We start from the raw sequence: 26,786 nt of genomic DNA on the forward strand, positions 1-26,786 counted from the left end.
TGCGGACACGTTGCCATGAGAACCCTCCAGAGGCAGGCAGGCACTTAGTGCAGCTAGTGACGTTGGAGGCGGAGCATGCTGCTGCATCTACTGGGGACCAAGGCTGAGAGCACTTTCTAGAGCTTGCGTGGGGGGTGGGAGGGCGAGGAGGGTCCCCCTCACTCTTCTGTTATGGAGCTGTGCACACAAAGCAATTGGTAACTGAACTGGTGCTCCGGACAAGCGTTAACTGCCCCTTTAGCTCCCAGTGTTCGGAGCCCAGGACTGCACAAGGAGCAGTAGCACCGGGATCTGACCAGGACTGCCGCCCAGCGAGGCAGGGTGTGACATCTGTGGCCCATCATCTACCAAGCTAGAGTGCTGGAAGGCCTGGTGCCCTGGGAAGAGGCAGGCAGGGTTGGAATGAGGATGTGGCCTCATTGCAGAATGAGTGGACCTCATGAAGACTTTCCCCAAAGGAAGCAGGCTGTTGCAGCCCAGGCTATCCTGGACACTGGAGGTTGCAGCTACACTCCATGCTGAGCAAGCCATCTGGCTCCCGGGTACCTGCCGAGATTTTGGCATCTTCAGAGCCAAAGAGGGCAGTTCCTGAGGAGAGGCCAATGGGGCAGGGAACTGCTCATCTGCTCCCACCTGGGTCCAACCACAGACGCGCCTTTTGGAAGCTTCCCCAAACCCCGTTTCTCTGCAGCCAGGCCAGGGCCTCAGGCTCCTTACAGGGTTCTGCCTGGAATCCTCCCGGCAGGTTTTTCTTGGTGCAAAGGACCCCAGAAACTTGGGAATGCAATGCGTGACCCTTCCCTCTACAAAACCCAAAGGAGAGCTAAGGCGGTCTCTGTAGTTCCACTATACACCTCCCTTCCCGTGCGGCCCCTTTAAGTGCCACTCTATTGATCGCCACTAGGAGCAGCACTGAGCCACCAGGCCAGCATCAGAGCTGCTGCCTCCAAGCTTCTGCCGGTACCGGGTATATATATATAGCGGGGCCAGGTACATACCGGAACCGACTTGGGTTATGCAGCCTACCCAGGCTCAGCTTGTGGAGTATTAACCAGGTAAGAGGACAAGCCGAACAGCCCAGCATGTGGAGCTGTTGGCACGGGAGGGGGCTGCACGGAAGGATGAGGAGTCCCCGCCCCCAAGCAACGAAGACTAGGTCCTGCTGATGGCTGCTCTCACCCGGGGCAGGCCAGAGCAGGACTGCTATGTGGACAGGGTCTTCAAAATACCGAGAATACAAAAGCAAGCCCCACCCCCATCCCACAGGGGAGCCCGTGTCAGCGCCCAGCTCCTGACAGCTGCAGCCCGCAAAGCCCTCTGTCACCTTCCTGGGGCGGAGCCTCAGACCCTGTCATCTAGCCCAAACTCTGCCCTGGCATTTAGAATAAAAGGGGTCGAATAGGGTCGGCATGAACCTGTGTTTGGAGCAAGTCTTGGTGCTTGGTAGCCCTGACTCCAAAAGTAGCTCCTCTCACAGAAAACCCCTTATATACCTGGATTAGAAATTGACCCTGAAAGGCCCATCCACATACAAGTCCTGCCAGGCCCCAACACTCAGCTTTACTCTGGAGCAGATGTCCTGGGAGTAGGTGCCTTATGGGGGTGAGGGGGTGTCATCACCTTCTAAAAACCTCTTTCTGAACCAGCCAGCTCCAGACCCTAGGGGCCACAGATAGTGGTGGCCCACATCTGAACGTTAGCCTAGATCCTTTCCAACCCATAGCTCCAGGGATGAACAACCACCCGTTTCCATGGAGCTTTCCAAAGCTAGAATGGGGAGGACTCTGTCCCAGGGAGGGGCTTTCCCACCCTCTCCCCTGCCTCCTCCTAGCTGGCAGCCTCCTGACTTGGTACACTAGTGGCAGTTTGCAGCTCAGAAGAAGGACACCATGCGCTCGTGGCTCACATGGCCCCATGTGCTTCTGCAGCCTAGACCTGGCTTGAGGAATGCCAAGCATACACTTGGGGGTGAGGGGTGGGGGTGGGGGTCCACGTGCAATTGTGCAAAAGAGGGGAGGCTTGCTCTGTAGCCTTCTCTTCCCCAACAAGCTTGATGGGTTTCATTCAAGGAACTGGAGTCTGAGATTTAAGCAAAAGGAAGAGGGATTTGAGACCCAAGAAGACCCTTTGAGATGATTCTGCCTAGAGCCTCATCAAGTCGGGGTGGGGGACTTCTCAGGCTTGATTAAAAAGGGCTGTCCCAGCCAGGCGTGGTGGCACACGCCTTTAATCCCAGCACTCGGGAGGCAGAGGCAGGTGGATCACTGTGAGGCCAGCCTGGTCTACAAAGCATCGTCCAAGGATGGCTCTGCAAGGTTGGTGGAAGAAGGCTATAGTCTCACCTGTAAGGAAATCTAAAAGCCCATCATTCCAACTGTAGGCACCAGAGGGCAGTAGTGCTGAGACCACGTCCCCCGCTTTGATCTACCCAAGCCTGCCCAGCCAACCCTAGCTTCGGGAGAGACCGTCTAGCAGATTTAGCTCAAGAGTTCCCTCGGCAGGGACAAAGGTAGGTCCACAGTAAACTAAATTCTCCTGGCTCATGTATCCCACAGGCTGCATGGACGGTGAGGCTTCTCCTGCGAGTACTTCTAAAATAGGCATGGAGCCAGCACCAGAAGCCTTGACCAAGACCTGCGGCCAGGGCTGCGCCATCCCCTATGCCACAGGTAAGCCGGACCAGCACGTGGGGTGGGGTGGGGGTAAAGGGCTTGAGGTGCAGAGGAGGCTGCCCTGACCGGTATCTCTTCCCAGGGCCAAATCCCCGAAAGGCCAAGTGACTGGAGCTGCCAGCCTGGGGACGTCTTTTAAGATGACCCGCACAGACCCGCCGGACTTGCTGGTGTCGACCGTGTATCAAGACATCAAGGTGGTGGCCCCAGGGCTCACGTCCAAAAGCCAGCCATGTGAGCGATCCGTGGCCCGGCCTGCTGCGCCAGCGCCTTTCAACAAGCGCCACTGCCGTAGTTTTGACTTCTTAGAGGCACTGGACGAGCCCACCATGGAGACACACTCGGAGCCGCCACCTTCAGAGCCCGCTCCACCGCGTGCCCGGCCCAGAGACAGCGAGCCTCGTCGCCGCACCCGTTCCAAGAGCGCACCCCGTGCGCCCCAAGGCCTGGCACCTGCTCCGGCTTCACCGCCCGTAGTGCAGCGCAGAGGCCGAGAGACCCAGCGTGCGGTGAGGGCGGAGGGGTCACCGCGCCGGGAGCCCTCATACCCCGCGCTGCGAGCTCTCGCCAATGAACTGCACCCCATCAAGCTCCAGCCACAGCGGGGAGGCCCCGGACGCATTGCGCCTCTATGCGCCACCCCAGGCCGCTGTGCACCGCCCGAACCACCCGCTGGACCTGTCCCCCACGTCCGCTGCCGGCTGGACATCAAGCCTGACGAAGCAGTGTTACAGCACGCCGCCAGAAGCTCGAGATCTTGCGCACCTAGCGAAACGGGACCTTGGGCTCGTACGGTCCCGCAGTTCCATGGCCTCACAGTTCCCGGGCCCCGGCACGTGGCCCTGTCACGCACTCCCACCCCCAGTGACTTGTACTGTACTGACCCGAGAGCACTGTACTGCGACGGGCCGCTGCCTGGACCCCGGGACTACTTGGAGCACCGCACTCAACCCTTCACAGTGCCTCCGGGTCCCACCCAATTTTTCTACACCGAGGAGCCTGACAGCTACGCAGGTAGCTTTACCGCAAGCCCCGGCCTTCCCTTTGATGGCTACTGCTCCAGACCCTACTTTTCCGAAGAACCCCCCAGACCCAGTCCAAGGCGCGGCGGCAGCTATTACGCTGGGGAAGTACGCACCTTTCCGATCCAGGAGCCCCCCTCCCGCTCCTACTATGGGGAGACATCTCGAGCCTACGGTCTGCCTTTTGTTCCCCGGTACGTCCCAGAAGAGCCCCGGGCACACCCCGGCGCCCGCACCTTCTACACGGAGGACTTTGGGAGGTACCGTGAACGCGATGCACTGGCTCGGACTTATCCGCACCCGCGCAGCAGCCCAGCCTGGGGTGACTGGGGTCCGAGGCCTTACCGCACCCTTCAGGTGGTGCCTCCTCCTGCCCCTGGACCACTGTTAGCCTCCTGGCACGGTGGCACCGGCACAAGCCCACCCCGGCTGGCCACCGATAGTCGCCACTACTCTCGATCCTGGGACAACATCCTGGCTCCTGGTCCTCGTCGTGAAGACCCTCTAGGACGCGGACGCAGCTATGAGAACCTCCTGGGGCGAGAGGTTCGGGAAACGCGGGGTTCATCCCCTGAAGGCCGGCGTCCACCAGTCGTAGTGAATCTGTCCACCTCACCCAGACGCTATGCAGCACTGTCGCTGTCAGAGACGTCGCTGACAGAGAAGGGCCGCGCGGGGGAGAGCCTGGGCCGCAACTGGTACGTCACCCCAGAAATTACCATCACAGATAACGACCTGCGCTCCGCGGAGCGCCCGACCGCCAAGGGCTGGGAATTGCCTGGAGGCCGGCTGCGGCAGCCAGCACCCACGGTTTCTGAAGGTCCTGCCTCCAGCCGACAGCGCAGCCTCGAACAGCTAGACGAACTCATCACCGACCTGGTCATCGACTCACGGTCACCGGGCCAGGCCCCGGAGCCTGCCGCCGAAGGTTTAGGCCGCCAACTGCGCCGCCTGCTGGACTCACGGCCTGCGGGCCCTGGAGGAGTCACGGCGCTGGCGCCGTCACGCTCGCCCCCGGCTTCGGCTGGCAGCACCGAAGAGCCAACCGGCTCGGGGGAGGCAGCCGACGCTTCACCGGAGCCCAGCGCAGACGAGGATGACTTGATGACCTGCTCTAACGCGCGCTGCCGGCGGACAGAGACCATGTTCAACGCCTGCCTCTACTTCAAATCCTGCCACAGCTGCTATACCTACTATTGCTCGCGTCTGTGCCGCCGAGAGGACTGGAATGCGCACAAAGCGCGTTGCGTGTATGGCCGCGTGGGCAGCGTGTGCCGCCACGTGCTGCAGTTCTGCCGCGACAGCAGCCCAGTGCATCGCGCCTTCTCGCGCATAGCACGCGTCGGATTCCTGTCGCGGGGTCGTGGCGTCCTGTTCTTGGGCTTCCCAAGCCCGGGCTCTGCCGACAACTTCCTACGTTTCGGCCTCGAAGGGCTGCTGCTATCGCCCACCTACCTGTCGCTGCGCGAGCTGGCTACACATGCGGCGCCCCTGGGTAGCTATGCACGGGAGCTGGCGGCTGCCGGGAGGCTCTATGAGCCCGCGGAGTGCTTCCTGCTTAGTGTGTCTGTGGCCGTGGGCCCCGGCGCTGCACCACCCGGAGCTGCTGCCAGGCCCGCGCCGCGCAGCCCTGGACCCACGGTGCGCAAGTTCGCCAAGGTCGCCCTGGCCGCTGGCAGCCCGACGCGACCTCCTCCTGCGCGTGCCGGAGAACCAGACATGGAAACGCTGATCCTGACGCCACCACCGGGCACTGCGGGCCTGGACCAAGAGGGTGAGGCCGGCCGGCGCGCGCGTGAAGTGGCCTTCATCCACATCCAGCGTGAGCTGCGACTCCGCGGCGTCTTCCTCCGCCACGAGTTTCCACGCGTCTATGAGCAGCTCTGCGAGTTCGTAGAGGCTAACCGTCGCTTCACGCCCACCACCATCTATCCCACGGATAGGCGCACTGGCCGCCCCTTCATGTGCATGATCATGGCTGCTTCCGAGCCGCGTGCACTAGACTGGGTAGCCAGCGCCAACCTGCTGGATGACATCATGTGAGCCATGGGATCATTAGGCCCAGGCCCTGACCGGGAGCCCTACCTACTCTACTCAGGCCCTGCCTGCCCCATAATCTCAGATGGTCCCCAAAGTCTGGACCAGCTGGTTCAGCGCCCCACCCCCACCCCCGAACTCCTTCAGTCTCCAACAAATTTTCTGCCCTGCGCTCCGCCCACTCCCCACCTCTAACTTTGCCTGAGACTCCCTCCGCCCGTCCCCCCACCCCCACCCCACCCCCCCCCGCGCCTGCCGTCTCCTTTCCTACCAGCTGCTTCTCTAGCTAACTGTTCCCAGCTGGACTACCCAGATTCCACATCCTGGGCTCTCCGCCTACTTAGCCAGGAAGAGAGGGCTCCCCAAGAGCCTGGTCCTCGCCCTCGGTGCTCCCCACTGGGAGGTGGGGTGGGACTGAGGACCGCTGGGCTCTTGCCTTCTAGTGGAAGGTTATTAGTACTACACTCATCCCATGGGGACAAACAATGTACGTACGTTGTGGGTGCTTGCTGTAGCTCTCCGACCCTCGATCCAGCCCCTTTTCCTCATAGTCCAGAATTCCATGTTAACCAAAGCCTAATGCCCTTACTTTAAGCACTCCCCCAACCCTCCTTCCGTGTCTGAGGTGTGTCAAGCTCAGATGCCTAGTCCCTATGCACCTCTCTGCTGTGGGCAGGGCCGGAGCTGCACACTAACAATGATGCTTGCCCTTTGCTTCTTTCACCTCCGGTCACCTTAGTCTGGGCCAGTTGGAATACCGCTGAGTCTTCAGGCCAAGGCCCAATTCTCCCAGCCAGAGGGGAATCTGAGCAGAGTGTGGGTGCTGAGCAAGCCAGAGAGATAGAGTTAAGATCGGGCTGGATGAGGAGTAGAGCTCCCCAAGACCTATCCAACAAGATGGCCTAAAAAAAAAAATCCACCTTCCAGAGAAGATGGAAGCTCAGGCCGTAATGAGAGGTGGGAAGTGTGTGCCGATGAATTAGTAGGAGACCCTACAGCGAGCAGCTCTCGCCTGCTAAATGACTTGGGAACGAATGAAGGACAGGGCTGCCCCTAACTAGGATCTGGCTGGGGAAAGGTGCAGAGCAGTGAGCCCCTGGGTGCAGGAATGGTTTGGGAGCTGGTCCTGAGTCCAATCCTGTGCACAAAAGAGCCTCATACTTGCTCTGCGGACGCTCCAACCAGAGACAGAAGCCAAAGCCTGATGTGTTGTAGAGAGAAGGGGCCTAGGCAGCCCTGGGCCCCTTGCCAAACCCCTGCAACTTAAGTGCACCCGGGTCCGCGGCCAAGGCTTGGTGTAGGATGTAACCCAGAGACGGTGTAACCATCGTCTGGGCTCAAGGCCCCCTGCAGAAGCCCCAAGCCTCTTTAGAGCTGGGGGAGGTCAAGTGTGAGAATCTAGGACACATCCTGTGCACGAGGGTGCGCACACGCGCCAACTACCCTCTGCTGTACGTCCTTAAGATACTCCAGCGCTCTCTCTCCTTGGTCCGTGTCTTAGCACCTGCCCTGATGCCTGCTCTTGCAACACTTGCTGCCGCCGCCTGCCGCCCTCCCCAGGGGCTCCAGATTCCTTCCTGCGGCAGGCTGGCAACAACTCGCCCACTTCCCAAGGGCGAGTGCTTTCGAACCAAGTAAAATAGAACTTGAATGTAGCCGCTGCTAACTCTGTGGTCATGGTAGATGCGGGGGGAATGGGGCGAGGGGATGGGGGGACGTTGGGTTGAAGCTTTCAGGAGGGGGGCTTGGCAACCTGAGACCGTGGATTTGAGAATATTATGGAAGGGGAAGCCCGAGGGCGTGAAGAGGTTGGCAGGGGAGTCCTTGAATTGGGGCTTGCAGGTTTGGGGGAAGAGAGGACTTCGGATTTATAGTTTATGGATTGAAGTCCTAGGACCCAGGAGTGGAACCGGGGTGCGGCCCCGCATCCTCTTTCGCTGCGCCACCTCCAACAGCTTGCTTTACAGCATCACCGATTTCCTTACACCTCGGCTCCTTTAACTGGGACTCGAGATCTCAAAGCTTCAAAGAAGCGGATTGCAATTGGCTAATCCGTGCCTCAGACTGGAGGTACAATTGGCTGAGGCTCTAGGCCTCCGGAAGCATCCCTTCACGGGATTGGCCGCCGCTACCAAGGGGCCCGCCTCCCGCACGCTGAGGCCTCGGCCGGGTTGGGAAGGGGCTGTGGAGCCCAGAAGGCCGAGCGATTTGAGAAACATGGCGGCGGACCTTGCTCAGATTCCTGATGTGGACATCGATTCGGATGGCGTCTTCAAGTACGTGCTTATTCGAGTCCACCTAGCACCGCCTTCTGGGGATCCGGCGGGGGAGTGCAAGGAAATCGTGCGAGGCTACAAATGGGCTGAGTACCATGGTGAGGGCGGGGCCTCCATGCGTGTGGGGGCGGGACGAAGGCTGGGGGCGGGGCTGAGCCTAGTAGTTGCTAGCGGCAGGCGGGGTTGTGAATGCTAATGTAGCACGCACGCGGTGTACTAACCCCTCGCCAGGCTGACCTAGAAAAATCGGGGTTTGGACAGAAAGGAGTGTCGCGACCAACTTCCCCCCCCCCCCCGCCTTTTATTTGGTTTTTCGAGACAGGATCTCTCTGTGTAGCCTTGGCTGCCCTGGACTCGCTTTGTAGACCAGGCTGGCCTCGAACTCACGGCGATCCGCCTGCCTCTGCCTCACGCCTGGCTGACCAAGCCCTTTTTTTAATTCCCTCTCCCACTTTGAAAGTATCTTTATCTCGTTCATCTTTGCACCTGCGGGGGAGGGGGCTCAGCTCCACTGGGAAAAAGACCACCGAGACTTGCCGCTTCCCACCCCTGTAGCTGTAGAGTTCATTATGGGGCCGGACAAGGGCGACTAGGGCATACATATCCTGAAGCCACTCTCCTCACCCCAGCGGACATCTATGACAAAGTGTCAGGCGAGCTGCAAAAGAACGGCTATGACTGTGAGTGCCTAGGCGGCGGGCGCATCTCCCATCAGAGCCAGGACAGGAAGATACACGTGTATGGCTACTCCATGGTGAGCTCCGGTCCCCAGGCCTCAGTCCAGGCCGCAAAGCTCACCCTTGTGAGCCTGACCCCCTTGACCTGCCACTCGGGCCACCTCTGAGCGGTGGAGCTGCGGAACCCTTCCTTAAGGGCTGTGGCTTTCTTTTCCCCCACATTTCCCATATGACACCAGAGTGGTTGGAAGCCAGCCCGCTTAGGCAGTACCTGCTCCCTGCCTCCTGGCTCTGTGTCCTGGCTCTTTGGGGGCCCTTGGAGTAGTCAGTGCTGGGGATTAACTCATAGCCCTGACCATCTCCGTTTCTTTTCACAAAGACCACCCTGGACAGAGCCCTTCAGTGCCTATCCTTTGCCCAACATGGTTAGCTCGGTAGGGTTTGGTTCCCTTCCCTATGCCTGCTATTGCTGGGTGGACTCCCACAGCCAAAGCCTGCAAGACTAGTGGTCATCTTCTCTCTAGGGTTATGGTCGTGCCCAGCATTCTGTTTCAACGGAGAAGATCAAAGCCAAGTACCCTGATTATGAGGTCACCTGGGCTGACGATGGCTACTGAGCCCCCCTCACCCAGCAGCTGTCAGGACTCTGCTCTTACCCTCTTCTATCTTGAGGGGCTGGCTCTGTGCTTCCCTTTTGTACCTTAGGCAGCATACCACCTGCCAGGCCTTAGGAGCCAGACCAGTCTGGTCCATAGGAATTAAAAGCATTACTATGCCTGCTCATCCCCGACTCGTGTCTTGACTTCTCTACCTCTGGGTTTGCCACCGGATATCCCTGCTCAGCTTCAGGGGACCCTGCGGACTCTTGGTGCATACTCAGCCCCTGAGGTTCAGATAAGGGGCCCCTGTGTTGCTGCCGTTTATGGCCTGATTGCTCCTTCATGAAGCTGCTATCCTCAAGGACATCTGGGAGGAGGCCCCACCAAGACCTTGCACAAGAAGTCAGTTCCTGGCCACCCTGTAACTGGATCCAGGAGGCCCAGTAGGAGAGGGTCCTGGCAGCCACTCTCCTGGCCAGCTGACAGGCTGCATTTTCCATCTGTTCTCCATCCAAGCCTGATACCCCTGAGCGACCACAGGGCACATGCATGGTGCAGACCCATAACCCTTAGGCCCCTGCAGCTGTACACTAACTGTGTCTCATTCACTCAGGACACCCTCTGAGCCTGTCTCTCTACCTCGCTGTACAGGACTGTGGGTAGGGACCGGCTTAACGCCTGCTCTAAGAAGTGCCATGCACAGTGTGCCATCATAGTGGGAACCAGGAAAAGCCAGGGCTGGGTGGGCATCCCTTCCCATTCCTGGGCCAGCCTTTGTCAGCTTGGTAGACTGCAAGCAGACACTGCTGAGATACCCTGTATAGGCCAGCAGACAGGCTCACGTGAGACAAGCCCCAAGGTCACACTGCCTGGGTCCCTGTGACAAGCAAGCTCTTCAAAACTCTTGACGTTGCTCTTGCCTCAACTGTGGGTCTTGTCCTGGGACAATGAGTTTGTGCATTCAAGACTTTCCTGTCACCAACCACCTAGAACATGGCTTCTCAGAACAGTTTTTGTTTTGTTTTGCTTTTTGAGATAGGGTTTCTCTGTGTAACAGCTCTGGCTATCCTGGAACTCGCTTTATAGACCAAGCTGGCCTCACAGAGTTCCACCTCCTGCTTTTACCTCCTGAGTGCTGGGATTAAAGGTGTGCACTACCACACCTGGCCACTCAGAACAGTCCTGTCCCCCTCGCCCACCCCATCCTACCCCCTGGCCCCCAGGGTTTCTCTGTGTAGCCTTGGCTGTCCTGGACTCGTAGACCAGGCTGGCCTCGAACTCACAGTGATCCACCTGCCTCTGCCTCCCGAGCACTGGGATTAAAGGCGCGTGCCACCATACCCAGCTACTCAGAAGTTTTTTTAATTTATTTATTACATATACAATGTTCTGCCTGTGTGCACACCTGCACACCAGAAGAGGGAACCAGATCACATTATAGATGGTTGTGAGCCACCATGTGGTTGCTGGGAATTGAACTCAGGACCTCTGGAAGAGCAGACGGTGCTCTTAACTGCTGAGCCATCTCTCCAGCCCCCAGAACAGTTTTAAAGATGAACATAAATAGGAAGTTAAAGGTGGGGCTCAGTTTGTTAGACGCTTGCATAGTATACATGGGATTCCCATGTTCAATGTAGAGTACCGCATAAACTTGTGTTGCCAATGCATACCTGTAATCCCAGCATTTGCGGGGTGGAGGCAAGAGGATCAGAATTTATCCTCGGCTACATAACAAGTTCAGACCAGCACGTGAGACCCTGTCTCAGAACACACACACACCAGAACAGTTGACAGAGTGACACAGTTTGAGATACAGGTGGTGTGAAGGAGAAGACGCCACACCCTGACGTGGGACGTGTCCTGGTCCACAGAGGCAGGCTGTTGATACAGACTTGTCCTGATCGGATCCCATAAGCCCAGAGCAGAGGAACCTTGTGAACATATGCTGGCTGGCCATGTACTGCCACCGAGCCGACTGCCCTGACATCTTTGACCTGCACCAAGATGGGCCATAGGCCCCATGAGAGTATCTATCTTAGAGCCTTGCAAGTGGGGTGCCGAGCCTTTCCACATTCCAGCAGAAACCTCAGTGGGCAGGGCAGGGCTGGGTGGATGGGCAGGATGGCCGAGACCTGACCTTTGGTCAGAAAGAGCCACACTGGGGGCCCCTTTCCTAGGATACTTTTACAGCTGGATGCTTGGCCTGTCATCATTGGGTGGGACCAGCCAAGGGGCTGCAGGTATAAAGAAGCTGAGTCCTCTCCAGTGAGAACTAAGTCAGCCTGTGAGGCCACTGTGGACTGATAACAGAAAAGTCACCTCTGGGCTGCACAGCCTCACTACCACTGGGACATCCTCCCTCCAGCCTGGCCATGTACCTGCCTCAACACCTCCTTTCACCCTTGGTGCTGTTGATGGGTGAGTAAACTGTTGCCTGGGTGCCAGGTGGTGTCATGTCAGATTCGGGAAGTTGGAGGAAGTGGGTTGTTCACAATGGGGAAATCGGGGACAAGCCAACAGGGCTGGAGGTTGCCTACCTAAATCTTATTATCCCCCTGACGTAGAGGAGAGCCCACAGGACATCACAGGTGATCATCCACTGAGTTCTCGGAGCCTCTGCCTGCCACTCCCATTGTAGAACATGAAGCCTCGTGGCCATCCATCCATCAATATGTCCTCTTTATTTATTTATTGGTTTCTCAAGACAGGGTTTCTCAGTGTAGCCCTGGCTGTCCTGGAACTCTGTAGACCAGGCTAGCCTCGAACTCACAGAGAGCTGCTTGCCTCTGCTTCCTGAGTGCTGGGATTAAAGGCGCACGCTACCTCCACCTGGTTCATTTTGTCCTGTTATGGGGGAGACCCTACTGGAAGATGTTCTAATTCATAGTTATGTGGGCTCCTGGCCTTGCATTTGGGGTGTTTCTTGTCAAGACCCCTTTTCCTCTCCTTGGTATGCAGGGGCTCTGTGGGGCTGGGAGGCAGGAAGGCATTCTGTTTTCTACTACTGCAGAGCCCAGTGCCAGTTCTTGATAGATGTCAGTGTCCCCTCAGTTGACTAGTACCCAGGCCTGGCCTGGCAAGATAGCTCAGAAGGTAAAGGCATTTGCTGCCACACCTGATGGCATTTGTTCAGTCCCTGGGTCCCACATGGTGGAAGGTAATACATGATTCCCACTTCAGTTGTCCCCTGACCTCTACACCTGTTGCATAGCACATATGTGTATACAAATACATACATATGTATGTCAAATAAAAACAATCACATTGCCCTCTGCTCACTTGCCTGTTACTTTGCCAGCTGCACAGTCCCTAAGCAAGGCCTGGGTCCCCAGCCACTGCAGAAGCCCCACCGAAGCTGTATGCAACTTTGTGTGTGACTGTGGAGACTGTTCGGACGAGGCCCAGTGTGGTGAGCTGGTCAGGTGGGAGTGGCAGGGAGTGCAGTGTAAAGACACCCTGACAACCATTCCCGTAGGTTTCCATGACAACCCATTCCCGTAGGTTTCCATGACAACCCATTCCCGTAGGTTTCCACGGTGCCGCAACTGCCCCAAGCACCCCCTTCACCTGCAGCTTTGAACAGGACCCCTGTGGCTGGCAGGATATCAGCACCTCGGGCTACAGGTGGCTTCGAGACCGGGCAGGGGCAGTGCTGGGCAGTGCTGGGCCTCGTTCTGACCATACACGTGGCACTGACTTGGGTAAGGCCTAGGGAACGTATGTGCACTCACCCTGTACTCTCCCCCGCCCTCCAGTCTCGGTTTCTTGTCTGGCCTCCTAACCTCTCACCCTGGGTCAGGCTGGTACATGGCTGTGGGAACCCACCGTGGGAAAGAGGCATCCACTGCCACTCTACGCTCCCCTGTCATGCGTGAGGCAGCCTCTACCTGTGAACTGAGGCTCTGGTACTACACAGCCTCTAGAGGTAAATGCGCTGGATGCCGGGGCCCAAGACCAGTTAGCTCTGGGGAAAAGCTGGGTGGAGAGGAGAGGCTACAAACACAGGAAATGCTCCATCGTGAGGGCCAGGGTCCAGCTGGTAGACTGGAGGGAGATGCCAAGGCACTGAAGATGTCCCAGGACCACTCAAAATACTACAGATGTCGCCGAACTGCGGCTGGAGCTGACCCATGGTATAGAGACACTGACCCTATGGCAGAGCTCAGGACCCTGGAGACCTGGCTGGCAGGAGCTGGCAGTGAACACTGGCCGTGTCCAGGGTGACTTCAAAGTAAGCTGGGTAGTCTGCCTGGCTGGGACATTGGGGGGGGGGTCTGGGCACCAATCCAGGTCCTAAAGACCCTTGCACTCTCCAGGTGACCTTTTCTGCTACCCGAAATGCCACACACAGGGGTGCGGTAGCCTTGGATGATATGGAATTCCGCGACTGTGGGCTTCCCAGTAAGGCTGCGCATCACCCTGTTCAAAGCTGACAGACCCCCTCACTACCCACCTCCCTCACCGGTCTTCAGCCTCTTCCCAGAATACCTCCACCCTAAATCCTGGGACCAAAGAGAATGTTAACTACTTCTCACCCCAGTCCCTCAGGCCAACTGCCCCCTGGGGCACCACCACTGCCAGAACAAGGCTTGTGTGCAGCCCCACCAGCTGTGTGACGGTGAAGATGACTGCGGGGACAGATCTGATGAAGACCCGCTCATCTGCAGTGAGGCTGGGGCCATCTAGGGCCGGGCAGGGTGAGGGGCCACAGAATGAGACTGGGAAGCCAGACTTTGACCTCTGGGCCCTTCCAGGAACACAAGGGCTAGTCCAGGAAGGTGGGCACTGGCACAGTCATTCTGGGTGAGCCAACCAGTGTTTTCCTGGAACCAGGGCAGTCCTACTGCAGAAAGCTCCGTGGCCCTGATAGCCCCCACTCCCATTCCTTAGGCCACCACATGGTCACTGACTTTGAAGCAGGCCTGGGACCATGGAAACAGTTGGAGGGCTGGACTCGGAACCACAGTGCTAGCAGTACAGTGAGCCCTGCCTGGCCCCGCAGAGATCACAGCCGCAACAGTGCATATGGTGAGGTCTCCAAGGGACCCTGGCTATGACCTTTCCCACCCATCTACCTCCAAGGACACTGGCTTATATTTGCCATTTCCCACAGGCTTCTTCCTGGTCTCTACGGCCAAACCTGGCACCACTGCTGTCGTCTTCAGCCCAGAGTTCCAAGCCTCAGCCCCTTACAACTGCTCGGTGAGGTGGCGGTGTGAGAAGATAGGGTTGCCCTTACTGGCTCTCCAGATGCCAGAGGCCCCTGACAGCCTGAGGCCTCTTCTGTTCCAGCTCACCTTCTATTACTACCTGCATGGGTCTGAGGCTAGCCACTTCCAGCTGTTCCTGCAGGCACAGGGGCTCAGTACCTCCCAGGCTCCCGTCCTGCTGCGGGGCCGCCACGGAGAGCTGGGAACAGCTTGGGTCAGAGACCGGGTGGACATTCACAGTGCCCATCCATTCCGGGTGAGACTGGCCAGGTGGTGACTGGGGTGTAGGGGTGGGACCCAGGGAATCCTGCCTAGAGCATGCCCAGGAGAACTCTGGAAGGCTGCTCAGTGGGAGAGGTTAAGAGTGTCTATCAATTCATGAAGTGCAACAGTAAACGGGAGGGTACCAGAAAGAAGACAGGACAGAAGAGTGCTTGGCACTTCCTGAACCCTCCCTTCCCTCAGATCCTTCTAGCTGGGGAGACTGGTCCAGGAGGCATCGTGGGCCTAGATGACCTCATCCTGTCCAACCACTGCAGACTTGTCCCAGGTGACCTGCACAAGGCCCTCCCCTGGCCTGCCCAGGAAAAGCAAGGCCCTCACCCACTGTGACCTGACGTCAATTCTCTTCTAGATGTGTCCACCCTGCAGTTGCCACTTTCTGGTCCTGAGGCTTTAGCCTTCTATCCCCAGACATCTGCCAAGCTGCCCCAGGGAACCTGTGAGCCAGGACATCTCTCCTGTGGTGACCTGTGTGTGCCCCCAGAACATCTGTGTGATTTCCAGGAGCACTGTGCAGAGGGCGAGGATGAGCAGAAGTGTGGTGAGTCTAGTCAGAGCCTGCCTGGGCTCCATGTGTGAAGGGGGCCCAGGCAGGCCAGACGATGCTGGGCTTTGCTGCCTGCCAGAGCAGTCTACCGTTATTGCAGGCACCACAGACTTTGAATCCGCCTCTGCTGGAGGCTGGGAGGACATCAGTGTGGGAATGCTGCAGTGGCAACGGGTTGAAACCCAGGGGAGCAGGAAGCCTGCCAGGGACCCCAACCAGGACACTCCTGGTAAGGTCTACACTTCCCCACAGGATCCCCTCCTCAGAGTCTGCAAGTTAGGGATATTCGAGCAGTGATGGGGTACCCTGTTCTTCCCATAGGGCACTTCCTGTCTCTGCAGAAGGCCTGGGGGCAGCTCAGATCTGAGGCTCGGGCTCTCACGCCTGCCCTGGGCCCCTCTGGCCCTCACTGTGAACTCCACATGGCTTACCATTTTCACAGTCATCCCCAAGGTACTACATGCCCCCTGACCCCAGGAGCCCCCTGCACAGTGGACAGGGTCTAAGGATGACCCACTCACACTAACTCCCTTGGTCAGGTTTCTTGGCGCTGGTGGTGGTGGAGAGTGGCTTGCGGGAGCTGCTGTGGCAGGCCCCAAGCAGCAGCAGCGGGGGCTGGGCAGTAGAGAAGGTTCTTCTTGGGGCCCGGCGCCGGCCATTCCAGGTGAGGACCCAGCCTGGTTGGGGAGTCTGTACTGAGCCAGCCCCTAACTGACAGTCTTCTTCCCTGTCTGCTTAAAGCTGGAGTTTATCAGCCTGGTGGACTTGGATGGCCCTGGCCAGCAGGGGGCTGGGGTGGATAATGTGACCATGAGAGACTGCAACCCCATGGTGACCACTGAGAGTGACCAAGGTTTCTCCTGCCCACCTCCCACCCAAGAGCCCACTGCCTAGTCTACCTCTGATCCTTGTATGCTATCCTAGCTGGGAAGGGGCAGGGCGTAGTGCTGACTGCAGCCAACCACCACCCCACCCCACCCCACCCCTAGAGCTCTCCTGTAACTTTGAGCGGGACTCATGCAGCTGGCACACAGGCCACCTCACAGATGCCCACTGGCACCGTGTCAAAAGCCATGGCTCTGAGTATGACCACACCACTGGCCACGGTAGGGGAGTTCCTAGTCCCGTGGTCTCTGAGGCCTGGGAGGGAAGCTCCAACTGGGAGAGCACATTTCTGTAGCTCAGTTTCTCATTCCCTGAAGGCTTTTTCATGTTCCTGGATCCCACGGACCCACCTGCTCGAGGCCAAGGTGCCCTCTTGCTCACAAGACCCCTGATGCCACTTGTCCCCAAGGAATGTCTCAGCTTCTGGTACCACCTGTATGGGCCCCAGATTGGTGAGAGCCTCAGGGCTGTCAGAGCCTCTGTGGGTGATCCTGATGCCATTGCAGCCTGAGGCACCAGGAGTTGGGGGCTGTTCCCTCCAAACTCCACTTCTCTGCAGGGACACTGCGCCTGGTCATGAGGAAGGATGGGGAGGAAGGTACACTACTGTGGTCCCGGTCGGGCACCCATGGCAACCTCTGGCACCAGGCTTGGGTCACTCTGTATCACCAGCCAGAGGCCAGCACCAAGTACCAGGTGAGGGTGAGCTTCCTTCACACTCAGTAGATTGTGTAGAGTTGGCCCCTGCAAACTACTACTCTTCACCCTTAGCTGCTGTTTGAAGGCCTCCGGGATGGCTACCATGGCACGATGGCCCTGGATGACATGGCTGTGAGGCCTGGCCCCTGCTGGGCCTCCAAGAGCTGTTCCTTTGAAGACTCTGACTGTGGCTTCTCCCCGGGGGGCTCAGGGCTGTGGATGCGCCAGAGTAATGCCTCAGGCCTTGCTCCTTGGGGTCCTTGGACAGACCATACTACAGAGACAGCACATGGTACTCGGTCTGGCTGGGGTGGTGGGTGGAGGGCTGGCCAGGGCAAGGCAAACTGATGCTGGGTTCCCTTCCCCCAGGGCACTACATGGTGGTGAGCACCAGCCCAGATGTGCTGCCCGAAGGTCACGTGGCTTCTCTGACTTCAGAGGAGCACCAGCCCCTGCCCCGGCCTGCCTGCCTGACCTTCTGGTACCACCTGAGCATCCACAATCCAGGTGGAAGGGGAAGGGGGCTCCAAGAAAGGGAAGGACCCATCCAGGACTGGTGAGCCACCAAGGCAGCTAACCTGGCTGGTTCTCGGTGTGCAGGCACCCTGCGGGTCCACGTGGAAGAGAGCACAAAGAGCCAGGAGCTCAGCATCAGTGCCCATGGTGGGCATGCCTGGCGCCTGGGCAGTGTGAATGTGGAGGCTGAGCAGCCCTGGAGGGTGAGTGCCCGGGCAGAAAGAGGAAAGCCTCCTCACCTCGAAGGGTTACCAGCACCAGCCTGCAGGAGGCACTATACCTTATAGGTAGTGTTTGAGGCCGTGGCTGCAGGTGTGGACCATTCCTATGTGGCTTTGGATGACATTTTCCTCCAAGAAGGACGCTGTGCTCAGCCAGGTGAGCAGTCTTCCTGTGGTCTGAGTAGTACCATTATCCATGCCAGAAACAACTCTCCAGCTTCTACCATGAGCGGTGGTGCTCATGGGGCAGCTCTGCTTACCTGCCGATTCCTTGCAGGGTCCTGTGACTTTGAATCTGGCCTGTGTGGGTGGAGCCACCTTGCATGGCCCAGCCTGGGTGGGTACAGCTGGGACTGGAGCAGTGGAGGCACCCCATCCCGCTACCCTAAGCCTACACTGGACCACACTCTAGGCACAGAGGCAGGTGTGCACTGGCTGGAGCAGGGCCTGGGCTGGCACTACGTCACAAAGCTGACTTGTGCTCACCTATCGCCCCTCACGTGAGAGATCCAGATGCATCCCATCCTCTCATTCCCAGGCCACTTTGCTTTCTTTGAAACCAGCGTGCTTGGTCCTGGGGGCCACGCAGCCTGGCTGCGCAGTGAGCCACTGCCAGCAACCACAGCCTCATGCCTCCGCTTCTGGTACTTCCTGGGCTTTCCTGAGCATTTCTGTGAGTGGCTGGGCCCTGGGTGTGGGGACTCAGGCTAGGCACAGGGGGGTCCTCCAGGAATGTAAGCCTGAGCTGCCTTGGTCCCTGCTCTCAGACAAAGGTAAGCTGAGAGTGCTTCTGAGCAGTGCCCAAGGCCAGCTAGCTGTGTGGGGCCAGGGCGGCCATCAGCGGGACCAGTGGCTACAAGTCCAAATTGAAGTGTCCCACGCTGAGGAGTTCCAGGTGAGGTCCCACCCAGGTGCGCTGTCCTCCCTCCCCTTTCTTCTTTCCCTCCAGATGCTCATAGACTTCCCTTTCCCTAACAGATTGTTTTTGAAGCCACTCTGGGTGGCCAGCCAGCTCTGGGGCCCATTGCCCTTGATGATGTGGAGTACTTGGCAGGGCAACACTGCAAGCAGCCAGCACTCAGCCAAGGTAAGCACCGGACTTGCCTGAGGCTGCCAGCCTGAGGCCGGTGGTCCAGGCGGCTCTAAGTACTCTCTGCCCAGCTCAGGAAACCAGCTTGTCCAAGACTGGGCTCTGTGCTCTCCCCCACTATGCCTTGTGGACTGTTTCAGCTTTTACTGTCCCCTCCTGAGCAAGAACTGTCTTGACAGAGCTGCCAGGTTAAGCCAGAGACCACAATGGGTTTGGCAGTCACTGGTGCCATCAAACTGGGAGGAAGTGGTGTCAGCATTGTGCTGACAAATCACCAGGCTGAACAGCAAGCGCTGAAGGGGTCAGAACCCTGGACACAAGGACCTGGAACTATGGCGCTCTAGTGCCCCCTCTGCCCTCAGGTGGGACGGGAGCGCCGGTGTCTGTGCCAGCTGCTGTTGGAGGGGCCCTCCTCTTTTTGGTGTTCCTGGTGCTCCTGGGCCTCGGGGGTCGGCACTGGCTGCAGAAGCAGCACTGCCCCTTCCAGAGTACAGATGGGGCAACAGCCCCTGGCTTTGGCAACATCCTCTTCAATGCGGTAGGAACCCCCAAATGTTGACAAGTGGGAAATTTTGCCTCACTTAATGAGAAAGCACACAGTGGTGGCGGGCCAGGACTCAGGAAGAGGTGCTCTGCCCCACCCTGTTCTGGTCCAGGCTGCCTTTCAATGGCAGTTGTCCAATATTGCTTCTTCCTAGGATCAAGTTACCCTTCCAGATTCCATCACCAGCAACCCATAGAGCCCCAGACACAGCCCCCAGACTGCACAGCCTCCTGACGTTCCACATCTGGGCCTGCGTGTAGGGGTTGGGTCAGGCTTAGCTTCTACAGCTCTTCCATCTGCTGTCTTTGACCTCCGGTGTGACTGACAAGGGTGGGGGAGAGGGGTCCTTGTACTGTGAATAAATGTTCTGCACCAGTGAGGGCAACGCAGGCTTTCAGGCTGTGCTCCATATATTCTGTACCTGGCAGGGTATGTTGTAGCTGGCAGGCGGTGGCCCTCCCAGGGTTTAAGACTTAACCTGAGACAGAATTCAGGGGGTAGGTGTTGGACCCTCATTGCCTTTGGGGCAGCTGGCACTAAGGACCACCACTCCAGCCAGCTCCCAACTTACCAGGTGATTCTGTACCCAGTGAGGAGAAAATCACCCCATAGATCCATGGAGTAGTGGGTATAAAAGCAACTGGGTATGGTCCTGTGGAACTGGCAAGGAGAAATGCCACCAGCCCAGATAAAGGCCTGACCAACCCCGGGGCTGCCCATCACCTCCAGAGCAGGACACCAAAGAAGGCAACTGCACTTTAGCCTTTCAACTAAAGCTGTGAGAACAAGTGTGGGACTGCCACACTGGGTCAGGGCCTGATGAAACGATGTTGACACATCTGTTCCAGGAGTGGTCCCTGAAGCTCTGACCCTCCACATTCGGCCTCAGCTGGGGCTGCACTGAGGGCTGTCCTCACCGTGGATACTGTGTGTTCCAAGCTAGGCTCCTGCCTGTCCAAGACTCAGCCCCATAGGAAGGAGGCAGTGGGACATGGCAGATGCCACCCTGTATCTCCAGGTTATTACAACACTGACTGGTACCCTGTCCACTCCTCTCAGTGGACAGGGAAGGAACTTCCCAGTTCCAAGGTCCCTCTGAGGGATCTACTGTGCAGGAAGCTCACCTCCATCCTCCACAAGTGTGATCTACGGTGAGGAGACACACCTGCAGACAGCCTAGGCACTGTTCCCCACCAGCAGAACACAGGCCCTTACAAGTCCAGGAGACAAAGTCTGAGGACCTTCTCTGGGCTGGACTCCCCCCTGCAGCCAGCTGTCCACTGGACAGAAGGTGCAGATCCACACCCCTCCTGAGGGTCAGAGGGCAGTGAGGAAAAAGCCAAGAGGCTATCACTTTGCAAGGTTTTGCTTTGTTTGACAGCGGGTATGGGTTGAAGGGGCACACAGGCCTGACCCCCGTGTTCCATTAGACCATGTGAGGAGACCCACGGCAGTGCTGGAGGTCCTGGGGGACCAGCCAGAAGAGCTCAGCCGGACCCACTGGCTTCGAGGCTTTGTGTTCATTTCGCCCTCGGGCCGTTCTCGATAGGCTTCCCGATGTCCTTCCCCCGGAGCTTGAGGCCTGAAACAAGCCAGCAAGAGCTGACCAGTCTGCAGCGTCTGCGCCCACCCACCCTCCCTGCTCTTGCTGAGCTTGCCATCACTGTCTTCCGCTCGCCCCCCAGGCCTCCACACACAGGGCTGCCTTCACATCTGACATTAGGGTGCCGGCCATCCCAGGGCTCAGGGGACTGAGTGAGTCTGCACCAGCCTGAGCTACAGTGAGTCTCTATATAAAAAAATAAAATCTAAGCCAGACGTGGTGGCGCACGCCTTTAATCTCAGCACATAGGAGGCAGAGGCAGGTGGATCTCTGTGAGTTCAAGGCCAGCCTGGCCTACATAGTGAGTTCCACAACAGCCAGAAAAAAACATAATAAAATATAATAATTAATAACAATAAAATAAAAAGATGCAAAGACGAATATCTTGATATCTTGTCCCAGAAAGACTGGAACGCTGCACTGCGCCTCCACGGAGGCTCACTGTAGAAGTAAAGCATGTGCCATGTAGGCACCCTGAGAGCAGTGTGCTCTGGCTGACACCGTCTCCTTAGGGTTCTGGAGGCCCACCAGTCCTCAAACCCTTAGGCAGGATTCCAGTGGTACGGCCTCAAGAGGACAGGGGTCTGTCGTCTCAGCCCTCACCACCCCTTACAGAAGGGCAATGCTTGCCCAAGACTGCCAGGGAAGACACTCACCGATGGCTCTCTCAATTTTGCCCAAAACCTGGTTATTCGGAATGGCCCGTCCACTTTCATAGTCTGCGATGACTTGCGGCTTTTCATTGATTTTCTGAAGAAAAGATGCACCTTAGCCATACTAACTCAATGAGATGTGCTGCAGAAGCCAGGGGAGGTGCCACAGGCAGCCACCTTTGGGGTCTCTGGTACCCCAACACAGACAAGTCTTATCCAAGAGAGCTATAGCTTCTCTGACCTGGCTTCCCAGAGGATTTGGGGAGTGCTAGGGTAAGGTCCCAAAGCCACCCTGCAGTGACCCCCACCTTTCCTATGCTGTCTAGGCACCTGTCACCAGTCCCCACGCCACAGCCACCAAAACCTCACCGTGGCCAGGTCCTTCTGCGTCAGGCCCTTGCTCTGCCGGCCCCGCTGAATCACTTTGCCCACCTCCAGGGTCACCCTGTCGTGATGCAGCTCCTCCGTCTCCCGGTCTAGCTTGGCTGTGTTCTTGGTGATGGAATGCTGCTTGTTCTGGCCAGCAGCCCCTGGAGGCAATGTGAGCAGAACACAGCAGATCTGGTTTGCAGTCAGCACGGGAGGAAAGGATTTCAGATGCAAACCCGGCTGGCAGGCTCCCAGGTCCAGCTGACCTGGACTTCACAGACCTCAGTGCCCTGCCTCTCAGTCTTCCCGCAGTGGGGGGGAAGTACCAATCCGCGCTGACCTCACACCGCCCAGAGCCCTGCCGATAGGTCAAGAGTATTTCCTGGCTGTTGAGTAGCCAGTGCCTGCTGCTGCCAGGTCCCAGGGCACTACCCAGCCATACCCTCAGACAAGCCATTCCACGGCACATCCTCGCTTTGCCAGTGGAAACGTGAGTACCTACATTTCTTGGATGTCTCCACATCTTCTCCTCGTCTCTGAGCTGCTAAGATGGCCTAGAAAACCAGAAAGTGGTTTTCAATCAAAATGAGTCTGGGGGAGTACGGATCACAACTTAGGCGGCCGTTTGCCAATGGCGCGGTGCTAACTATTCTAACTGATACACAGTGCTAGGTCAAACCACCCAAGCTCAGCAAGACAGCGTCCCCTGCCCCTGCTTCAGGTTTCCTCTCCATGTTTTCTGGTTGACCCATGGTCAACTTTAGTTCACAAATATTACCTGGAAAATTCCAGGTTATACAGTCAGGTGGTAGTGGCGCGTATCTTTAATCCCAGCACTTGGGAGGCACAGCCAGGCAGATCTCTGTGAGTTTGAGGCCAGCCTGGTCTACAAAGTGAGCTCTAGGCCAGCCAGGCTACACAGAGAAACCCCATCTCAACACTCCCCCCAAAAATCCCAGATAATAATTTATAACTTTAATTTTTTTATATGTTCTAAAATATGTGATGTGATTTCATACCATCCTACTCTCTCACGTAAGACATAAGCCATGCATCTGTCTAGCTGTGTCCATCCTATGCATGCTACCTGCCTCTTTTCATCTGAAAACCAGGTAACTGCCACGGCACCAAAGCAGACTTTATGCCCAGGAAGGTGTGATGGAGGAGCCTAACGCAACCTAACGACGGCGCTGTGACTCACACCACTTAGTTCATGTATCGTTTCACAGCATCCCTAAAAGAAGGGTGGATGCAGGACCCGGAGAAACCACACTTGCACGACTCTCACTGCAGTGTACTGTTGCAATTCCTCTTTCCACCCATCAGTTATGACTGACTTTTTTTTAGATGTATTTATTTTTATTTTACATGGATGAGTGTTTGCCACCGTGTGTCTATGCACCACATGTATACAGTGCCTAGAGGCCAGAAGAGGGTGTTGGATCCCCTAGACTGGATTGCACTGGCAGGTGCGAACTGCCTTGTTGATACTGGTGCTTGTACTTGAGTCTTCTGCAAGAGCAGCGAGCACTCTTAACCATGGAGCCATCTCTCCAACCCTTATTACTAGACCTTATTGCCTGACTTACAAACTTCACCATGGGTATGTGTGAGTAGGAAAGAACACAGTTCATACAGGATCCAGCACAACTCACAGTTGCAGGCATCCACTGAGCTACCTCAGAATGTGTCCCCAGTGCCGGGCGTGGTGGCTCCCACCTTTAACCCCAGCACTCAGGAGGCAGAGGCAGGTGGATCTCTGAGTTCAAAGCCAGCCTGGTCTACAAACCAAGTTCCAGGACAGCCAGGTCTACATACAGAGAAACTCTGGGTCAAACAAACAAACAAACAAAAATAAATAAATAAATAAAGTAGGGCTGATAGCTCAGAGGTTAAGAGCACTGACTACTGTTCCAAAGGTCCTGAGTTCAATTCCCAGCAACCACATGGTGGCTCATAACCATCTATAATGAGACCTGGTGGCCTCTTCTGGCCTGCAGGTGCATATGCAGGCCGGCTGTTGTATACATAATAAATATTTTTAAAATAAAAATAAATAACAAAGTGGCCCCACAGAAACACGGCACACAAGTATTCAGATAACGTATATTGAACTACTGCTAAAAAGAACTAACTCACTTCTACACTATGACAGGATTACTTGAGCTGGGTATGGTGGAACTACTGTGATCCTAGCACTCAGGGGGCCTGGATGAGAATCCAGGCCAGTGTCAGCTGGGGGCAAGACTTGTTTAGTATAACACACAAGGCCTAGATTCAATATCAGCAATACACACACACACACACACACACACACACACACACACACACACACAGCTCACAGGTTCTTTATTGGCTTGCTTGGCCAGTATGACTCCTAATAAGAGATGACACACCCCACAGAACCCCGTAGTCTCACAGTCACCATAATGTTCAGAAAAGTGGCTTGGAAGCCATTCTCTGTGTAATATGTTCAGACTTTCTATGGTGATACCACACTCCCTTGAAAAGAAGATTGTGGATTTGACTTTGACTATATAGCAATAAGCCCACAGCTGGTCAGTACCACAGAGGGCACGGCAGCGCTCAGGGAAGCTGAGTGCACCTACGGAGAGGATACTAGGCTACAGGAGACCACCAATGGCTCAGACAGCACTCTTTATAGGCTGAGATCGCCCGGGTGGGCGTCATAAGCAGGAGGCCACCAGTGATGCCAGCACAGGCTGATACCAGGTTAGGACAAAACCTTCAGCAAGAGGACTGCCCCTACTTTGGTCCCCAAGTCTCCTGTGCCTGATGCCCACGTTCCCCACCCCACCTGTCCTCAACCCTGTTTCCATCCCCATCCAGGTCCCCACCCAGGCCATCCCCGTCCAGAGGCCAAGCCATAGTCCCCATCCCCCAGTCCCTGACCCTTGTCCCAGCCTCGCCCAGGTCAGCTGCTCTCTGCCCCAGTCTTTTCCCCGACTCTCTTCCCACCTGTTGTCCCCTAACGTCCCCACCCTCGCCTGGTCTGTTCAGGTCCCCACCCACCGCCGGAATCCCCGGGCTCGGCCCAGCGACCGCAGCGCGCCGTGCGGCCCTTCAGCTTCCCGCCGCCCCCCCCCCCCCGCTGGCTGGGCACCTGCTTAGACTTGGCCTGTGCGGCCGTGGGGCCCTTCTTGCGCAGCACCGTCACGGTGTCCCAGTCACTCTCGGCCATGGCGCGGCGGGGGCGGCGGTCCGTCCAGCGGCTCTGGCAGCTGCTCGAGACCCGGCGCGGCGACGCGACGTCCCTTCGTCGCCTCCCCTCTTCCGGCGCCGGATCCGCGGTCCCGCCCCCGGCTCCCATTGGTCCGTGGTTCCAAGAGCCGGCACTTCCCGAGCTTTGCAGCCAATCGGAGCCCAGCTAGCCTACGGACCGGCCGGGGATGCCCGCGGGCGGCGCGTGGAGGGCGACGTGTGATCCTCGCGGCGGTTCCCGTCCCGTGCCTCTAGGGTTGGGAAGGGTAGGGCGCCAGGGCGGAGGAGCGTGGGGGCCAAGGGGGGCCGGAGAGTGGAGGTACCCTAGAGGAGAGAAGAGCGGAGGGGACCTGGAGAGGATAGGGAAGGACCTAAGAAGGGAGCGGGGGACCCAGAGAAAAAAGGAGAGTGAAGGTCCCTGACAGGAGTGGGAAGTACCTCGGCAAAGAGTTGGGGCCCAAAGGGAATCTGGAGGCGGGGAGGGAGCACAGGAATCTGAGAAGAGAGTGAGGGACGCCCCCACTGCTCCATGCTAGCATAGGTGCTGTACAAGAGGAGAGAAGGGAGTGCGGAACCTCCTGACCCCAGCCGGTCTCCACCACGTTACTTCTGGGGAACCGGGGCCAGGGTGCCCGGCACCAGTGGGTTCATACCTGCCTTCCACGCCACGCCTTTGGGGATCGTGAGATAGAACTCAGGTTCTGTTGTGCTGTAGCTCCGTAGTAGTACCCCAGCAGTTGGATGTTCTGTTCCCGTGGAAGTGTGCTCTGGGGGAGAAACAGCTGCTGGCAAATTTTGTGGGGCCAGAAACATGTGAGCCGTAGATGGCTTCTTTGGAATACATGAAAACAAGATTAGTTTCAAAGTAAACAGCTCAGCCGGGCAGTGGTGGCACACGTCTTTAATCCTAGCACCCAGAAGGCAGGGGCAGAAAAATCTCTTGGTTCGAGGCCAGCAAAGTCTACCAAGTGAGTTCCAGGACAGCCAGGGCTACACAGATAAACCCTGTCGGGGGGGGGGGGGGGGTCACCTTTGTAACCTCCTATTTGCAAGGTGGAGATAGGATCAGAAGGTCAAGGTTATCTTTAGCTGCGTAGCAAGTTTGGGGCCATCCAGGGCTACGTGAAACCGTGCTTGGGGAACTCCAGGTTGTAACTCCAACTCCAAGGGGATTCTGGCCTCTGAGGGCACTAAGCACATACACCAGTGTAAAGGCAGAATGGCGCATGCCTTTAATCCCAGCACTTGGGAGGCAGAGGCAAGTGGATCACTGTGAGTTCGAGACCAGCCTGATCTACAAAGCGAGTCCAGGACAGCCAAGGCTACACAGAAACGCTGTCTCAGGGGGAAAAAAGAAAAAGAAAAAGGCAAAATGGCCATATATGTGAGACAAAAAGGAACACACACCTCATACTGGGAGGGGTGTGTGTGACTTTTTTTGAGACTAGGCTGGTCTGGAACGCATAAAGATCTACCTGTTCCTGCCTTCCAACTGCTGGGTACAAAAAACAAAACAACAACAACAAACCAAAAAAACCACTTTAAAACAATTTTAAAGTTTTAAAATGGCAGATGGCTTGGCAGTGAAGAGCGCTGAATGCTCATCGCTGACACCTGGCCTCCACAGACTCTTACACGTGTTGTGCATAGACATACATGTAG

General features: G+C 57.1%; 4 protein-coding genes across 7 annotated transcripts; 3 read left to right on the forward strand and 1 right to left on the reverse strand.

Annotated features, from left to right (window-relative positions):
- Positions 1 to 495: 495 nt before the first annotated feature.
- Positions 496 to 7,386, forward strand: AJM1 (apical junction component 1 homolog). Of its 3 annotated transcripts, XM_084798795.1 has the most exons (3): positions 496 to 1,055; positions 2,556 to 2,669; positions 2,755 to 7,386. In XM_084798795.1, the coding sequence occupies exon 3, from the start codon at positions 2,813 to 2,815 to the stop codon at positions 5,735 to 5,737; it is 2,925 nt and encodes a 974-aa protein (XP_084654921.1). In that variant the 5' UTR covers positions 496 to 1,055; positions 2,556 to 2,669; positions 2,755 to 2,812; the 3' UTR covers positions 5,738 to 7,386. The 3 variants fall into 3 exon arrangements, with proteins under 3 accessions (XP_084654921.1, XP_084654920.1, XP_084654922.1); XM_084798794.1 differs by having other exon boundaries at positions 2,556 to 7,386; XM_084798796.1 differs by lacking the exon at positions 496 to 1,055 and adding an exon at positions 2,082 to 2,315 and having other exon boundaries at positions 2,556 to 7,386.
- Positions 7,387 to 7,521: 135 nt separating this feature from the next.
- On the forward strand, positions 7,522 to 9,467 carry PHPT1 (phosphohistidine phosphatase 1). 2 transcript variants are annotated; one of them, XM_084798798.1, is made up of 3 exons: positions 7,522 to 8,007; positions 8,563 to 8,761; positions 9,209 to 9,467. In XM_084798798.1, the coding sequence occupies exons 1-3, from the start codon at positions 7,949 to 7,951 to the stop codon at positions 9,299 to 9,301; spliced, it is 351 nt and encodes a 116-aa protein (XP_084654924.1). In that variant the 5' UTR covers positions 7,522 to 7,948; the 3' UTR covers positions 9,302 to 9,467. The 2 variants fall into 2 exon arrangements, with proteins under 2 accessions (XP_084654924.1, XP_084654923.1); XM_084798797.1 differs by having other exon boundaries at positions 7,528 to 8,105; positions 8,637 to 8,761.
- A 1,220-nt stretch (positions 9,468 to 10,687) lies between these two features.
- Positions 10,688 to 20,719, forward strand: MAMDC4 (MAM domain containing 4). The gene is made up of 28 exons (XM_084797357.1): positions 10,688 to 12,692; positions 12,811 to 12,984; positions 13,083 to 13,208; positions 13,384 to 13,514; positions 13,600 to 13,684; positions 13,824 to 13,949; positions 14,174 to 14,311; positions 14,397 to 14,485; positions 14,576 to 14,749; positions 14,959 to 15,043; positions 15,128 to 15,316; positions 15,423 to 15,551; positions 15,644 to 15,775; positions 15,862 to 15,986; positions 16,064 to 16,175; positions 16,312 to 16,428; positions 16,525 to 16,659; positions 16,767 to 16,903; positions 16,979 to 17,198; positions 17,276 to 17,413; positions 17,507 to 17,625; positions 17,710 to 17,800; positions 17,921 to 18,067; positions 18,182 to 18,316; positions 18,411 to 18,538; positions 18,622 to 18,730; positions 19,096 to 19,271; positions 19,432 to 20,719. The coding sequence occupies exons 1-28, from the start codon at positions 12,500 to 12,502 to the stop codon at positions 19,471 to 19,473; spliced, it is 3,702 nt and encodes a 1,233-aa protein (XP_084653483.1). The 5' UTR covers positions 10,688 to 12,499; the 3' UTR covers positions 19,474 to 20,719.
- On the reverse strand, positions 20,628 to 25,215 carry EDF1 (endothelial differentiation related factor 1). Its single transcript, XM_084797363.1, has 5 exons — positions 25,027 to 25,215; positions 22,405 to 22,456; positions 21,903 to 22,063; positions 21,537 to 21,630; positions 20,628 to 20,859 (listed from the first exon to the last, which is right to left on the reverse strand). Exons 1-5 carry the CDS (start codon positions 25,102 to 25,104, stop codon positions 20,798 to 20,800), a joined length of 447 nt encoding a protein of 148 aa, XP_084653489.1. The 5' UTR covers positions 25,105 to 25,215; the 3' UTR covers positions 20,628 to 20,797.
- Positions 25,216 to 26,786: the final 1,571 nt, after the last annotated feature.

Source organism: Acomys minous (genome assembly GCF_964271855.1).
Source record: "Acomys minous genome assembly, chromosome: 10".
NCBI lineage: Eukaryota > Metazoa > Chordata > Mammalia > Rodentia > Muridae > Acomys > Acomys minous.

Bases quoted from the DNA above. Each gene is read 5' to 3' on its own strand.
- AJM1 (XM_084798794.1), top strand. From the start codon at position 2,813: ATGACCCGCACAGACCCGCCGGACTTGCTGGTGTCGACCGTGTATCAA.
- PHPT1 (XM_084798797.1), top strand. From the start codon at position 7,949: ATGGCGGCGGACCTTGCTCAGATTCCTGATGTGGACATCGATTCGGAT. The intron at 8,106-8,636 runs GTGAGGGCGGGG...TCCTCACCCCAG, and splicing joins CAAATGGGCTGAGTACCATG to CGGACATCTATGACAAAGTG. The intron at 8,762-9,208 runs GTGAGCTCCGGT...TCTTCTCTCTAG, and splicing joins ACGTGTATGGCTACTCCATG to GGTTATGGTCGTGCCCAGCA.
- MAMDC4 (XM_084797357.1), top strand. From the start codon at position 12,500: ATGTGTATACAAATACATACATATGTATGTCAAATAAAAACAATCACA. The intron at 15,044-15,127 runs GTGACCTGCACA...ATTCTCTTCTAG, and splicing joins CCACTGCAGACTTGTCCCAG to ATGTGTCCACCCTGCAGTTG. The intron at 16,904-16,978 runs GTGAGGGTGAGC...CTTCACCCTTAG, and splicing joins AGGCCAGCACCAAGTACCAG to CTGCTGTTTGAAGGCCTCCG.
- EDF1 (XM_084797363.1), bottom strand. From the start codon at position 25,104: ATGGCCGAGAGTGACTGGGACACCGTGACGGTGCTGCGCAAGAAGGGC. The intron at 22,064-22,404 runs GTAGGTACTCAC...CATTGCCTCCAG, and splicing joins TGTGGAGACATCCAAGAAAT to GGGCTGCTGGCCAGAACAAG. The intron at 21,631-21,902 runs GTGAGGTTTTGG...TCTTTTCTTCAG, and splicing joins CGCAGAAGGACCTGGCCACG to AAAATCAATGAAAAGCCGCA.